Source organism: Carlito syrichta, unplaced genomic scaffold (assembly GCF_000164805.1).
Source record: "Carlito syrichta isolate Samal-C Ts95f unplaced genomic scaffold, Tarsius_syrichta-2.0.1 Scaffold304630, whole genome shotgun sequence".
In the NCBI taxonomy this organism is placed as follows: Eukaryota; Metazoa; Chordata; class Mammalia; order Primates; family Tarsiidae; genus Carlito; species Carlito syrichta.
In genome coordinates, this window is record NW_007248726.1 from 126,974 (window position 1) to 141,130 (window position 14,157).

At 36.5% G+C, this 14,157-nt stretch overlaps 1 protein-coding gene across 1 annotated transcript in view; it reads left to right on the forward strand.

Moving 5' to 3' along the window:
• Nucleotides 1-14,157, forward strand: part of FBXL17 (F-box and leucine rich repeat protein 17) — a 522,435-nt gene that overhangs the window by 989 nt on the left and 507,289 nt on the right. Inside the window, exons 2-3 of the mRNA XM_021713613.1 lie at nucleotides 3-92; nucleotides 13,540-13,662. Of these exons, the coding sequence (XP_021569288.1) occupies nucleotides 3-92; nucleotides 13,540-13,662 (213 nt within the window). The remainder of the gene's footprint in view (nucleotides 1-2; nucleotides 93-13,539; nucleotides 13,663-14,157) is intronic.

The following is a 14,157-nucleotide window of genomic DNA, read 5'->3' on the forward strand; positions in this document are numbered from 1 at the left end:
AGGAGCCCCCTGAAAACCCCTGCGACTGTCTCAGGGAGCCGCCCCCCGAAACCCCAGACATCAACCAGCTGCCGCCGTCCATCCTGCTCAAGGTGGGTCTGGGCGAGAGGCGCAGGGATGCTCGCTTTCCCCCAACCCCGGCCCCCCGCCTCTGAGGTTTTCTCTCTCCTCCCCCTAAGCGCGGAGGAGGGGGGTTCCCTGACAGCCGGGGGACGTCCGGAGGGGAGACTGAGACGCCTGTGGGGCCTGTGCTTTAGGCCTGTTTTTTTGAAGTAAAAAAACTTGGAGTCTACTGAATGCTTTTCAGTAGCTGGAGTCGGTTAGCCACCATTCAGGGTTACTTTATTATTACAGTCCCAACCCAGTGCTTCCGTGAAAACAACAACATTAAAAAAAAATCAATTGAGCAATCTACACTTAGTGGGTAAAGGTTTTGCAGATTCGTATTTGAAAGTCTTAAGGCATTACTTTCAGGTTTGATGGCTGCTAGTTAAGGTCAATAACAGTTAACTTTTATTGTGCGTTTACCATGATCAGGCACTGTGCCAAGCTTTATATATATAGTAACTCATTTATTCCCACAGTTAACGCTGCGGATAAATACTTGTTAACATCCTTATTTTATGCAGGAAATGCCAGGGTTTACAGTAGTGAGTCTGGAGAAGGTGTTTCTTTGCTCCTATGGAGCTAACATTCTAGTGGGGCTTCGAGAGGTTGAATGACTTGTGCAAGGTCAACACGCATAAAGTAAAGGGCAGATCTGGGTCTTGAACTAGGGAGTTTAGGCCAGCCTGACTTCAAAACCTCTTTGTTTATGCTATGTTGTATTGCCTTCCTACTTTTAACCCTAAATGCATACAGATTACTAGAAGGTAAAGATAGAAGTATTTTCATTGGGATGGGTGAGTAGAGGTAGGTGTCCTGTGTGAACTTTGTCATTTTCATTTTCTGAGGGACATTTTGCAGTTTTGTCAATGCTAGTGACAAACTTTAGTTATGTAATAGAGTTTGTATTAAGTTATTATTAACTTAAGTTCTTTTTCCTTTTTTTCCTCTCTTCTTTCCCACTCCTCCTTCTCTGGAGCTTATTAAATATAAATCTTTTGCGTTGTGGATGATACTTAAGACTAACCATAAATAACCTTGATAAGAATTTGGCTATTTTTACTGCTACTGGAGTAACTGTCATCAATTACAGTTGTTACCCTCACCGATATACTTGCTTTGATTAGACTTTTTGCATACTTATAATCTTGTGGCTTTAGATCTGTTTTATTGGGTTATTAATGTTCTTGTGACTAATACAGCATAACAGCGGTAAAGCTTACATTTCCTTGTGTCAAAATGTAGTGATTTAACTCTCATGGAGGTGTATTTGTTGGAGGAGTAATTGCCTACTCTGTGTGCAGTGGTGCATCTTAGAGCAGAGGGAACTTTCTTGAGTCCTTTAAGTCTCTGAATGACATGGATAAATAAAATATTAACAAATACTTGGTATAGAAATTTGATTGTTGCCTTCTTATTTGACAAATAAGACTTTAAAAAAATAAACCAAAACAAAAACAAGGTGCTTTCTACTTAAACCATTATTTCATGAGGTAAAGAACATTTTAATAATCCCTCCCCAAGGAAGAAGGACATGATTTCACAATAAAGAGAAACCCTATAGAATAAATTTATTCTACATTGTTCTTTTTCATTTTTGTTGTGGATTGTTGAAAACGTGGTCTGAGGGACGTTTGGAAATTACCCATGGACTTGCCCTGCTGTTTGTATTTAGACATGTTACGTAGATTTTCATTCCTTGTATTTGAAACGTGAATAAAGATTCTCTGTCTGAGCCTCATGGTCTTCGTGGTATTCAGCACGAAGTGAGTTGTACTGTCTGGGATAAAAGTGTAGTGCCTGGCATATAGTAGCACTCAGTAAATGTGTATGAACAAGTGAATGATCAGGTGTTCAGAGTCTGGGTTGAGACTCAGAGCGAATATACCACACCACTAAGACAAGATTTTAAGGAATGTCCATATTCTGACTTAAGTTACTGTTTGAACCAAAATAGAACCATGTGATAGTGAAAGGGGTTTAGCTTTGCTTCTGATAAGAACTGGAGGCATTTCGGTTTGGGGAAGAGAAGATTTAGAGAAGCTATGACATTTTTTCTTCTTGTATCAGAAGGGTTGTTGCATAGAGGCACAAATCATTGCCCTCATTGGAAAACATTCTTAGGAAGTATGCCCTTATTTCTTGATAATGGGACAATAGCTTTCATAATTGTTTTTGCTTCATCTTTTCTATTAGCAAAGTACTAAAGTTGTAGAAGAAGGGGGGGTGGGGGATAAGAGAAGAATTTGGGAGAGAAATGTGACTTAAAGGATATTTTTGGGGACACCTACCATAATTGCCCAATTTTTTTCAGGTATGGCAAAAGAAAAGAAAAACTAAACTTTATGTTGCTTTATAGGCCGATTTTTGGCTCAATATTAAGGCTGTTTTTCTTTTACTTTTATGTAAATAAAAATACTACTTGATTTAAAACACTACAAAAAATGCAGGTAATGCCTAAGTTTGCCTTGCTTCACCCCACATTCCCATCTAGTTTCCTCTCCAGAGGTAACTAACCACTATTACCACCTTAGATAGTTTTTTTCCAGACCTGCACTGTCTACTAGCCACATTTAGTTAAATAAAATTTAAAATTCAGTCATATAGATTTTAGAAATCTATAATCACATGTGGTTATTTACTACTGTACTAGACGGCAGATTTAGAACATTTCCATCATTGAAGAAATCAGTATGTAATCCTTCACTGCTCTTTTCATAGTGGCACCAAAATATACAAGTGTTACATTTTTTAAATTGTGTGTGTGTGTGTGTGTGTGTGTGTGTGTGTGTGTGTGTGTGTGTTTGTTTGAGTTGGAGTCTCACTCTGTCGCACAGGCTGGAGTACATTGCTGGGCTCCGGCAATCCTTCCGTCTCAGCCTTCCAAGTAGCTAGAACTGCATTCTACCACACCCGGCTAATTGATTTTATTTTTTATTTTAGAGATGAAGTCTCACCAAGTTGCCCCAGCTGGTCTTGAACCCATGGGCTCAGGCAATTCATTCGCCTCGGCTGCCCAAAGTGCTGGGATTACAGGCTGAGCCATCGAGCCGGCCATGTTTTACAATTTTTTAAAAACAATATTGCTTGGAGGTCTGAGTGTATAGTTTCATTCTTTTTAAACTGCCACATAGTATTCTATAGTATTATAACATATATATTGTAGTTCTCTAGTAATGGATATTTCCAATTTTTTATTGCTACAAATAATGCTTATAGATTTTTTTCTATATACATGTCATATTTTTCTAGGGTAGATTTCAAGAAATGGAATTTCAGGGTTGAAGAGTGTGTATGTTTGGATTTTCAGAAAGTCCTTTCTAATAATTCGAGATCTTTAAAAGTGGAATGAGTTCTTTCTTGAAATAGTGAGCCTTACTGGAAACTATAATTATGAAACTTCAAGAAAGAAAGAGACTTTGGAGGTCATTTAGTCACTTCCCACTTTTTAAGCATGAGGAACCAGGCCTAGAGAAGTGAAATGACTTAGTCCCAGACATTTTAATGAATGGCAGCTTAGTGTTTCCAGGTATAGAGAGTTTTTCGATATATCATTGTTTAAGAGAGCCTGAATAGTCTCTTAGGAATTTTATGAAAGGCATTCTTGAATTGAGGGGGGACGGTTATATCAGACGACTTCTAAACCACTGTGAAATCAGAGGCTAATTTTATAATTGAGTCTGTAGGGTTGAGTTGTGGTCTTTGAATATAAGAAATCTAAGAAGCAGAGAATGGATCTTCAAAGGTCAACTCTGGGTGTAACATTTTCTTAAGTACATAAGCTGTTATAGTTGGTGTTTGGTAATGGATATTTGATCAAATAAGCTACCTTTAGCCTTTGCTGTTGCTATTGTAACTTTAAGCAACTCCGCCTACTGATATCACAGTTGGATTTTTATATAGTGGACCATTATGCAGCAGTTTTACCAAATGATAGCAATGGAATATAATTTTTAAGTAGTTGCTATTTGAGTAGTTGGGTATTTTGAGATCTGTATTTAAATATTAGAGACTCTGTATGCTGTATTTTCTTATATCTTGTTCTTTTGTCATCACGTTGATTTCTTTCTGGAGGAAACTAGGCAGGAGATCTCAAATCTATCACTGCCATTGGAAAACCACCCTGCAGTGCACTCACCCCTGATAATGTGTTGGTAATACTAAATCTTTATAGGTTTGTTACATATAGGTTGTAAGGCAGACTTTTATGAGAAAGATGTGCTTTGGGGAAAAACTTGTGTACCTGATCTATTTTTTCCATATATGAAAACAGGAATGAAAGCACATGGAAATAGGAGTAAAAAAAGAAAAGTAATACTCTTTTTAAAGTTTTGAATGTAGATAACTAGTGGGTAGGAGGAATTAAGTTACATATGCCGTTTCATGAATGTTTGATTTAAGGCTCCAGTTACCAGATTACCTTTGGAAGGAATGTCTTTGGAGTTCTAGGGATGGTTTCTGTCACTGCTGAAATGGAGTGTCCTTAGGAAGTCAGACTCACTATTTTTCTTTGCTGAAGGATTCAATATAGTCGTAATTAACTTAATTAGGTTACCAAAGACTGAGATTTTTTTCTTCTCTTTTAAGAAGTCTATAAATTTTGGTGCCTTGTAATGAGTGGCTGTAAGGGGGGATCCTTGAGCTTTTCTTTGTCAATGTAGGACACTAGGTATTATAAATGGTAGGAAGAGGAAGGGAAGAGAAGTGAAGGCAAACATTGAAGGATTTAGCTTTAGTGTAATAGATTCTTTAAAAAGATTGTTTAACTTTGATTAAATATCCTATTTTATGCTTATCACCCACTTCTTAAATTTGTTTTCACTTGGATAAACAAAACTTATCTAGATTCATCTGGGTTTAGTCAGTGATCTGTGGTTTATAACAGTCATGTCTTTTTTTTTTTGAGTCAGGATCTCTGTTGCTCATGCTGGAGTACAGTGATATGGTCATGGTTCACTGCAACCTTGACTTTCTTGGTTCAGGTGATCCTCCTGTCTCAGCTTCCTGAGTAGCTGAGATTACAGGTGCATGCCACCACATCTGACTAATTTAAAAAAAATTTTTTTTGTAGAGGCAGGGCTTGCTATGTTGCCCAGGCTGGTCTTAAACTTCTGAGCTCAAGCAATCCTTCTACCTTGGCCTCCTAAAGTACTGGGATTATAGGTATGAGCCACCACAACTGACCAGTCATGCCTTTTTTATTTTTTTTATTTTTTTAAGAAAACTCATTCAAAGAAGATAATAGCTGAAGTGAGACATGTTTCAAACAAAATGCTACTTGTTTCCAGTGACCACGCCCCACATATTGCTGATTAAGGGACAGCTTAACCCTTTAAGACCACATAGTTCCTTAACCTTAAACAAATGATCTAGTCTCTCCAAGACTTTATTTTCTCATCTATAAAATGAGGAGGATAAACATAAAAATACCTGCAAAAGAGAGAATTCTAACTATGGCTGCATGAAGAATTTGGTGTATCCATTCCACAAAAAACAAGTATAAAACTGGCAAAATTGTCCAAAACTATTTGAACTCTGGAAATCAATTAAAAGTAGTCAAATAATCCAGAAACATTTACTCTTAGGAAAAGTGTTAGAGCTTCAGGGAAGAATAGTGGAAATCTACAGCCTTCCTTTATGGGACCCTTATTGTGACTTATTGCCCCAGCACCTTGGGCAAGAATTGGAACTTTGCTGCCAGAAAAAAAAAACTTTGTTAATTAAAAGTGGTGAACCTAGTAGGAAACAAAGAAAAACCCCACATTCACTAGTCCAAGTTTGTGTTACCAATTAAGATGAGTGGGAGACTAGTCATAAATTAAAAGGCAGACTCTGGAATTGAGAGAACTGTAAACAGATAATCTGTTCACATATCTTGGCTTGCTGTGAAACTATGCACATGTGCAGGGAAGACCAGGTTGAGAATTGGCTGAACCTTGAATGTGCTCTTCTTAAATGACACACAGATTGAAGAGCAGGCTTGAGCTGTTTGAGCATATCTTTGCCATATAAATAGCTGAAAATAAGCTATTCAGACATAGAATGACTTCCCTAGAAAGCCAGGCTAATATATATATGAATTTAAAACTTGAGCAGAGATAGCGGTGCTACAGGAAACACAGATCCCACAGTTTAAGGCTAGACATACTAAAAATAAAAGGTTCAGAAAAATAAAATTTCACAGTGGCTACAATATGTTATCTACAATGTCTAGTTTTTAGCACAGACAAAAATGTGACAAAAAAGACAAAAAATGTGATCCATACTAAGGGAAAAAGAAAGCAGCTAATAGAAACTAACTCTGAATGAGCCCAAATATTAGACTTAGCAAAGATTTCAAACTGCTATTTTAAACGTGGTAAAAGATTGAAAGGAAACATTATTTAAATAATTATAGGAGAATCTGGTGATGTTGACCCAAGAAATGAAAAATTTCAATAAAGGAATGGAAGCTATAAACATTTTAATTATTTTTGATGCTATTTTAAATGGAAGTGCTTTCTTAATTTCATATTCAGATTATTCAATGCTAATTTATAAAAATATTTGCTTATAAGCTCTAAAATTTATTTTTGTGTTTATCCTCTAGGATTTTCAATATATAAGATTATGACATCTGTGAATAGAGACTTTTTAATTCTGACTTTCCAATCTTGATGCCTTTCATTTATTTTCCTTGCCTAATTGTGCTGACCAGAACCTCCCGTACAATGTTGCATAGAAGTAGTGACAGTAGATATTTTTGTTTTTTTCCTGATCTCAGGGGGAATAGTTTTAGTCTTTTGCCATTAGGTATAACGTTAACTAGGGGTTTTTCATAGATGCTATTTTACTGGCTGAGGAAGTGCTCTTTTATTCCTAGGTTTCTGAGTGTTTTGAAAGGAAAGGTTGGTGGATTTTGTCGAATACTTTTTCCTGCATCAATTGAGATGATCCTTTTTTTTATTTTTTTAACATTTATTCTATTAATATGGACAGCGACATAGGGGTTTTTTTTTTTGTTTTTTTTTTGTTTTTTACATACTGAGCCATTTCTCTCTGTCTCATTTTTTGTTGTTCATCAGTTCCTCCATTTTCATTCTTTGTGTTAGACATTTTTTAGTGGACTATTATGATTCCTTTTCATAATTCATATAATTCTTATGTAATATATTTTACACATAGAAAATAACTGTATATGTATTTCTTAATAGTTACCCTGGGGGTTGTAATTAACCATAATTTATAGCAATCTAGTTTGAATTAATACCAGTTCAATTTCAAAGGTATACTAGAACTTTGCTCCTATATTTATGCTGTTATTATCACAAATGACATCTGTGTATGTTTTGTGCTGATCATCATTGATTTATATAATTATTGTTTTATGTAGTTGTGGTGTTTTTTTTTTTTTTTTTTGAGTTGGAGTCTCACTTTGTCACCCAGACTGAAGTGCAGTGGCCGCTCCCGGCCACCGCAGCCTCGACCTGCTGGGCTCCGGTGATCCTTCCGCCTCAGCCTTCTAAGTAGTTGGAACTACAGGCGCGTGTTACCACACCTGGCTAATTTTTTATTTATTGTAGAGATGAAGTCTCGCCAAGTTGCCCAGGCGAGTTTGAACCCGCAGGCTCAGGTAATCCACTTACCTCAGCCTCCCAAAGGCACGGGATTACAGGCTGAGCCACCGAGCCCGGCTTGTAGTTGTGTTTTAATCAAGTAGGAAATTGGCAGCATTACAAACCAAAGCATTTATGTTAATGTAAACTTTTATATTTCCCTACATAAATATATACCTTTACTGGTTTTCATTATTTCTTCATGTGATTTCATGCTATTCTCTGGTGCCTTTACATTTCAGCCTTGAAGGACTCTCTTCAGCATTTATTTTAGAGTAGAGCTACGACAAACTTCTTTAGTTTTTGTTTATCTGGAAATATCTTAATTTTGCCTTCAGTTTTGAAGGTTGGTTTTGCCAGATACAGAATTCATGGTTGACAGTTTTCTTTCAGCACTTTGAATCTGTTATACCACTGCTTTCTGGCCTCCATGATTTCCAGTGATAAATCAGTTATTAATCTTCTTGAGGAACCTTTGTACGTGATGGAGTCCTTTTCTCTTGCTGTTTTCAGGATTCTCTCTTTGTCCTTCAACAATTTGATTATGATACATCTTGGTATAGATATTTTAGCATTAGTCCTATTGGAGTTGATTGAACATATGTGCTAGATTCATGTCTTTCATCAAATTTGAAAATTTTAGCCATTATTTCTTCAAATATTCATTCCCTCTCTCTCCTTCTGTGGCTCCTATTGTGTGTATGTTGGTCTGTCTGATAATTTTTTGCAGACTTTTTAGACTCTGTTAATTTTCCTTTGTTCTTCTTTCTGCTCCTTAGACTCAATAATTTCAGTTGATCTAGCTTCACGTTTGCTGATTCCTTCTTATGGGGTTTAAGAAAAGATTTTGGTGCTGATTGAGGCAAGAGATATGATGTTAGATGGCAGCACACAATAAACTTTATTTGGTGGCACTGGACAGAGTTGCATGAAAGGAAAAGTCCTTTACAGCATGAGACTATACAGGGGCTTATGGTAAAGAGGCCACTATCTAGAAAGGGAGAATGTCAAGGCAACTCCTGAGGGAAATGGAGTTGGAAAGGGGGCTTACCTGTCTATGTGATGTCACTCAGCAGCTTGGTGGGGACTCTCTGGATCAGAGAATTCCAAGGGCAGTAGTGGCTTCAGGGTCTTACTATTATAAGGCCTTATTTTATCATGTAACAGTAGTCAGCTGAGGGTTTGCAGGGTATGTAAAGCAGGCAGGCTTTAAATGACTAAAATTTTGCTTTTTGGACTATTTTGAAGATATTAATAATTGAATGTCTATAAATTTAAGTTTGGCGTGAGTGAACTTTTGAACTAGTGAGTGCCTGCGGTAAAGAAATAACCTAGGGACCAATATACAGAGGCCATCTTTTGCTCATTTGTATAACATTTCTACTTGCTTTTATCTTCTGTTCCATCTCTGTAATGAATTTTTAATTTTAATTATTGTTTGATTAAATTCCAGAATTCTTATTTGAATTGTGTCCATAATTTCTACTTTTTATCAATATTCTCTATTCTCTCTAGCATCTCTATTTGGTACTTACAGTTTTCTTTAGTTCTTTGTACGTGGTTTTCTTTAGCTCTTTGAGCATATCTTAAATTGTCAATTTATTGCCTTTGTCTAGTAAATTCAATGTCTGGGTTTCCTTATGGCCAGTTTCTAATAATTTTTTGTTTCCTTGTGAATGGACTAGCAAACTGTTGCCTTGTGCTGGCTAAATCTGCTACCAGTTTTTTGTAAATAGAGTTTTATTGGAACATAGCCATGGACATTCATTTATGTACTGTATTGTTAGTGGCAGTGCACATTCATTTATGGATCGTCAGTGCCATTGACAGTCCATAAATGAATTTGCAGGGCTTTGTCCTAATAAAACTTTATTTGGTTCTGTGACTAGAAAGATGGAATTTCTCTCAGCGATACAGTCACCTGTGCTGCTGTGTAGTTTTTTATGACTAGGGCTACTTTCATGATGAAATAGTGAGAAAGAGTAATGGAGATTCCTTACATACTCTGAACCACAGAGTTCTCTTCCCTAGTTCTTTTGGCCAGAAAGATAGGTGCTTTTGGAGTTCTAGGTTCCTGTATAGTTGCCACATTTCAGATCTGCTACTGAGGCTACATTTGGGACATAGCCAGTAAAGACTAAAAAGGAAAGAAAATAAAATGAAAAATTAGGATTCTTATCACATTCTCTGTTTTGCAGAGGCCCACTTTCCTGGTCTTCTGTCCAGAAAGATGGCTTTTTCTGTGAAATTTTGTTGGTTGTGCCTACTGTGCAGTTCTGCATAGGGGCCACCCTCAGTGCTATGCTAAAGGATAAAAGGGGAAAGAAAAATCCAGGAAACACATCCTTTTTATTGGTCACTCTTCAGATTTTGGCACCTCTCCACAATTCATTTGTTAGTAACTTTTTAGAGTCTTGAGGTAATTGCTTTTAGTATGTTGTCCAGAGGTTTTAGTTGTAATGAGTGCAAGTGAGAGGCTGTAGTGGGTTTAATCCATCTTTGCTGGCGTTGGTGGCAGAATCATTTAGGTGATTCTTATATTCCATACTTCTCTCTAGATCTTTTGGGGAAGGGGAAAGGCAATTGTTTTCCCAAGGTTCCAGGTTTAAATATAATAGAGACTGTAGCTTATATGCTTACAACTTTTGTCTATATAGAGGTAAGTCGTTTTAGGTCACAGTTATGATAGAAATAATTTATATATCACAGTAGGTCATTCAATAATGTTCTTTAATTCAATATGTCATTTTTTTTGTTTTACTGTTGGTGAGAAAAAAAAAGGTTTCCAGATGGAGCCACTGTCTGTGTAGAGTTTGCATATCCTCCCAATGTCTGCGTAGGTTTTCTCCAGGTACTCTCATTTCCTCCCACATTCCCAAGCTTTGTATGTTAGGATGTGTCTAAGCTGTGGACATATCTAAATAGTCCTAGTCTGGATGAGTGTGAATGCACCCTGTGATAGAATGGCATGTTATTCAGGGTTAGTTCCTGTCTTGTGCTCTGAGCTGTGGCCAGGAGTAATTGGATAAATAATGATCCTACTTGTTCTTACTAATCTTCCTCAAACGTATATACAGCTTACATTTATTTCAGTGTTTACTATTAGAAGTCTTCTGGTTTTTATTTAGAACTTTGGTGATTTTTTTATGACCAGAACTATGCCTTAGAAACTTAACTCTTGTTTATACTAATTAACCTGTGGTAAAATTGGTTTTGTTATGCATTGTTTCACTTAAAACGTCACAGTTTCCAAGACCCTATCCATGATGTTAAGTGAGGACGTACTGTACTTTGTTCCAGAAACCTCATCTCTACTCCTTTAGTTTTCACAATAACTTAATTAGGCAGCTGCCATGTCATCCCTATTTTAAAGATAAGGAACTAAAGGTACAGAGAAGTTAGGTAATTTGCCCAACGTTACGTAGATAATAAATGGTAAAGCCATGATTCAAACCTAAGATAAAGTAATGTAGTGTTAGAGTTCATGTATTTTAAAATTTTTCACTTATTATTGTGGAAATGTTCATATACAAACCAAAGAAGGACATTAGTATAGTGAACCTGTCATGTATCCTTCATCCAGTTTCAACAGTTTTCTGCCTTTCTTGTTTTATCTATTTTCACTAACTTTTTGTTTTCAATAAAGTATCTAAAAGCAAATCCTAGATATATTATTTCAGCCATAAACACTGAAGTACCTATCTAAAGTGGATAATAGTTTTTAAAAAAATAATATAACCACGGTATCAATATAAGTACAACTTAAAGAGTGAAGAATAATTTCCTTTAAGTCATCTAATACCTTTTGTGTTCAGTTTTATTTGATTGACTTAGAAGTATCTTCTCATAGTACTCATAGTTGGTTCAATTCAGGATCTCAGTATGGCTCACACTGTATTTGTTGATATATCCCTTAATTTTCAAAAATCCATATTGACCCTAAACCTGACCCTAACCTTTTTATGATGTAACTTTTAAAGATGATGATGATGATGATGATGATGATGATGATGATTATTTTGAGTTGGAATCTCACTCTGTTGCCCAGGCTGGAGGGCAGTGGCATACTCCTGGCCACCACAGCCTGGACCTCCTGGGCTCTGGCGATCCTTCTGCCTCAGCCTTCCAAGCAGCTGGAACAATAGGCACACGCTACCACTCCTGGCTGATTTTTTGATTTATTGTAGAGATGAGGTCTCGCCAAGTTGCCCAGGTGGGTCTCGAACCCGTGGGCTCAGGCAATCCACTCACCTCAGTATCCCAAAACGTGGGATTATAGGCTGAGCCGCTGAGCCGGGCTTAAAGATTATTTTTAAAAATAAGTATTTTTGGGAATTATTTTATTTTATTTTTATTGTATATATTTAAAGTATATGATGTTTTGAGATGGACTACTTTTAGATTTATAGAAAAATTATGACAGCACAGAGAATTCTCTTATACCTTACCTAGTTTTTTTCCTTTAATCTTATTATCTTCTGTTACTGTAGTACATTTGCCAGAACTATGAAACTAGCATTGGCTTTTTATTATTAATTAAACTCGTCTTTATTTAGATTTCATCAGTTTTTCTATTAATGTCCTTTTCTGTCTCAGGATCTAACCAGATTATGTTAGTTGTCATTTCTTCTTAGTTTCCTCTGGAATGTGATAGTTTCTCAATTTTTCATTATATTTCAATACTTTGAATTTTTGAGGAGTCCTGATCAGGTATTATGTATAACATTGGTCCTCGTCCTTTTTGGCATTACAGACTGGTGTCATGGAAGACAGTTATTCCATGGGGTAGAGCAAGGAATAATCATCAGGCATTAGATTCTCTTAAGAAGAGTGTAACCTAGATCCCTCTCATGCTTGCACAGTTCACAATAGGGTTGACGTACCTATGAGAATCTAATGCTGCCACTGACATGACAAAATATGGAGCTCTACTCAACAGTTACTCACCTGCTGCTATGCTGCCTGGTTCCTAACGGGCCATGGACAGGGGTTAGAGACCCCTGATGTGGAATAGCCCACATATGATGTATATGTTATTCTCAGGATTAAATTGTGTTATGAGTTTTTAGAAACAGATACTATACAGCTGTAGAGTGCTTTTTTAAAAAAATGATTTATCTTTGTTTTTCTTTTTTTCTTAATTCATATATAAAAAGTTCACATGGTTTTAAGGTCAAACTATAAAACTCATCAATTTCTCCTTTCTAGTATTTTTTCCCTTCCCACAAAGGTATTATTAGTTTTTGGCTTAGCCTTCTGATCTTTGTTTTTCTTCTTTTTTTAAAAAATACACACAGACACATGTTAGTATACGTGTAACTATACTCTCTTCCCCTCCTTTTCTTTTTTTTTTTTTGAGTTGGAGTCTCACTCTGTTGCCAGATTGGAGTGCAGTGGCCGCTCCCGGCCACCGCAGCCTCGACCTGCTGGGCTCCGGCGATCCTTCTGCCTCAGCCTTCTGGGTAGCCGGAATTACAGGCATGCGCTACCATGCCCCGCTGATTTTTTTGATTTTTTATTGTAGAGATGAGGTCTCGCTGCCCAGGCGGGTCTTGAACCCGCAGGCTCAGGCAATCCACTCACCTCAGCCTCCCAAAGGCGCGGGATTACAGGCTGAACCACCAAGCCCGGCTCCTTTTCTTACTCAAAAGATAACATCAGTTCATGTTTCTAACTCCTGTACCATACTTTCTCTTTAGGATAGTCTTTTTACAGTGTGTCCACTTGTATTCAAGAAGGTTTTCTTTTTAAAAAGTTAACTTTTTCTTACTAATACAAATATTTTCCTATACCTTAAAAATGTTTAGTACATATTATATGCTTGTGTTTTTATTCACAGATATTTTCCAATTTGTCCTTGGATGAGCGTTGCCTTTCTGCATCATTGGTTTGCAAGTATTGGCGTGACCTTTGTTTAGATTTCCAGTTTTGGAAGCAACTGGATCTTAGTAGTCGTCAGCAGGTATGGAATCTAATTCTAAGTAATACTCAGTATGACTTACTCGATTAAACAGTATCTTTATTCTTCAGAAATCTGTTCCATGTTGTTTTTCAAGATAGTTTAATTGACTATAACCTATAATTTTGTGCTTTTGTAATTTTGTGTGTGTGTGTGTGTTTGTGTGTGTGAATTCAAGTTAAAGCCAGGCTTTCCTGGTGTACAAGATAGTTTTTAGTATAGGTTGGTAATTTTGGTTACTTTTTTGGGTCATCTTTTTTGATTTGTCTTTATGTCTTAGTTCTTTCTTCTTTTCTTCATTACCATTTAAAAAAATTATTAAACTTTTCTTTTTTGGGGAAGTCATATCATGAATATTAGTTTAATAGTAAAAAATGATGCCATTTTTATAGTACTGCCTTTGTGTTGTCTACTGTTCTGAAGGCTTTATACATATTAATATATTTTATCCTCCCAACAACCCTGTGAGCAGACACTTATTTTTTTGTGTTTTACAGA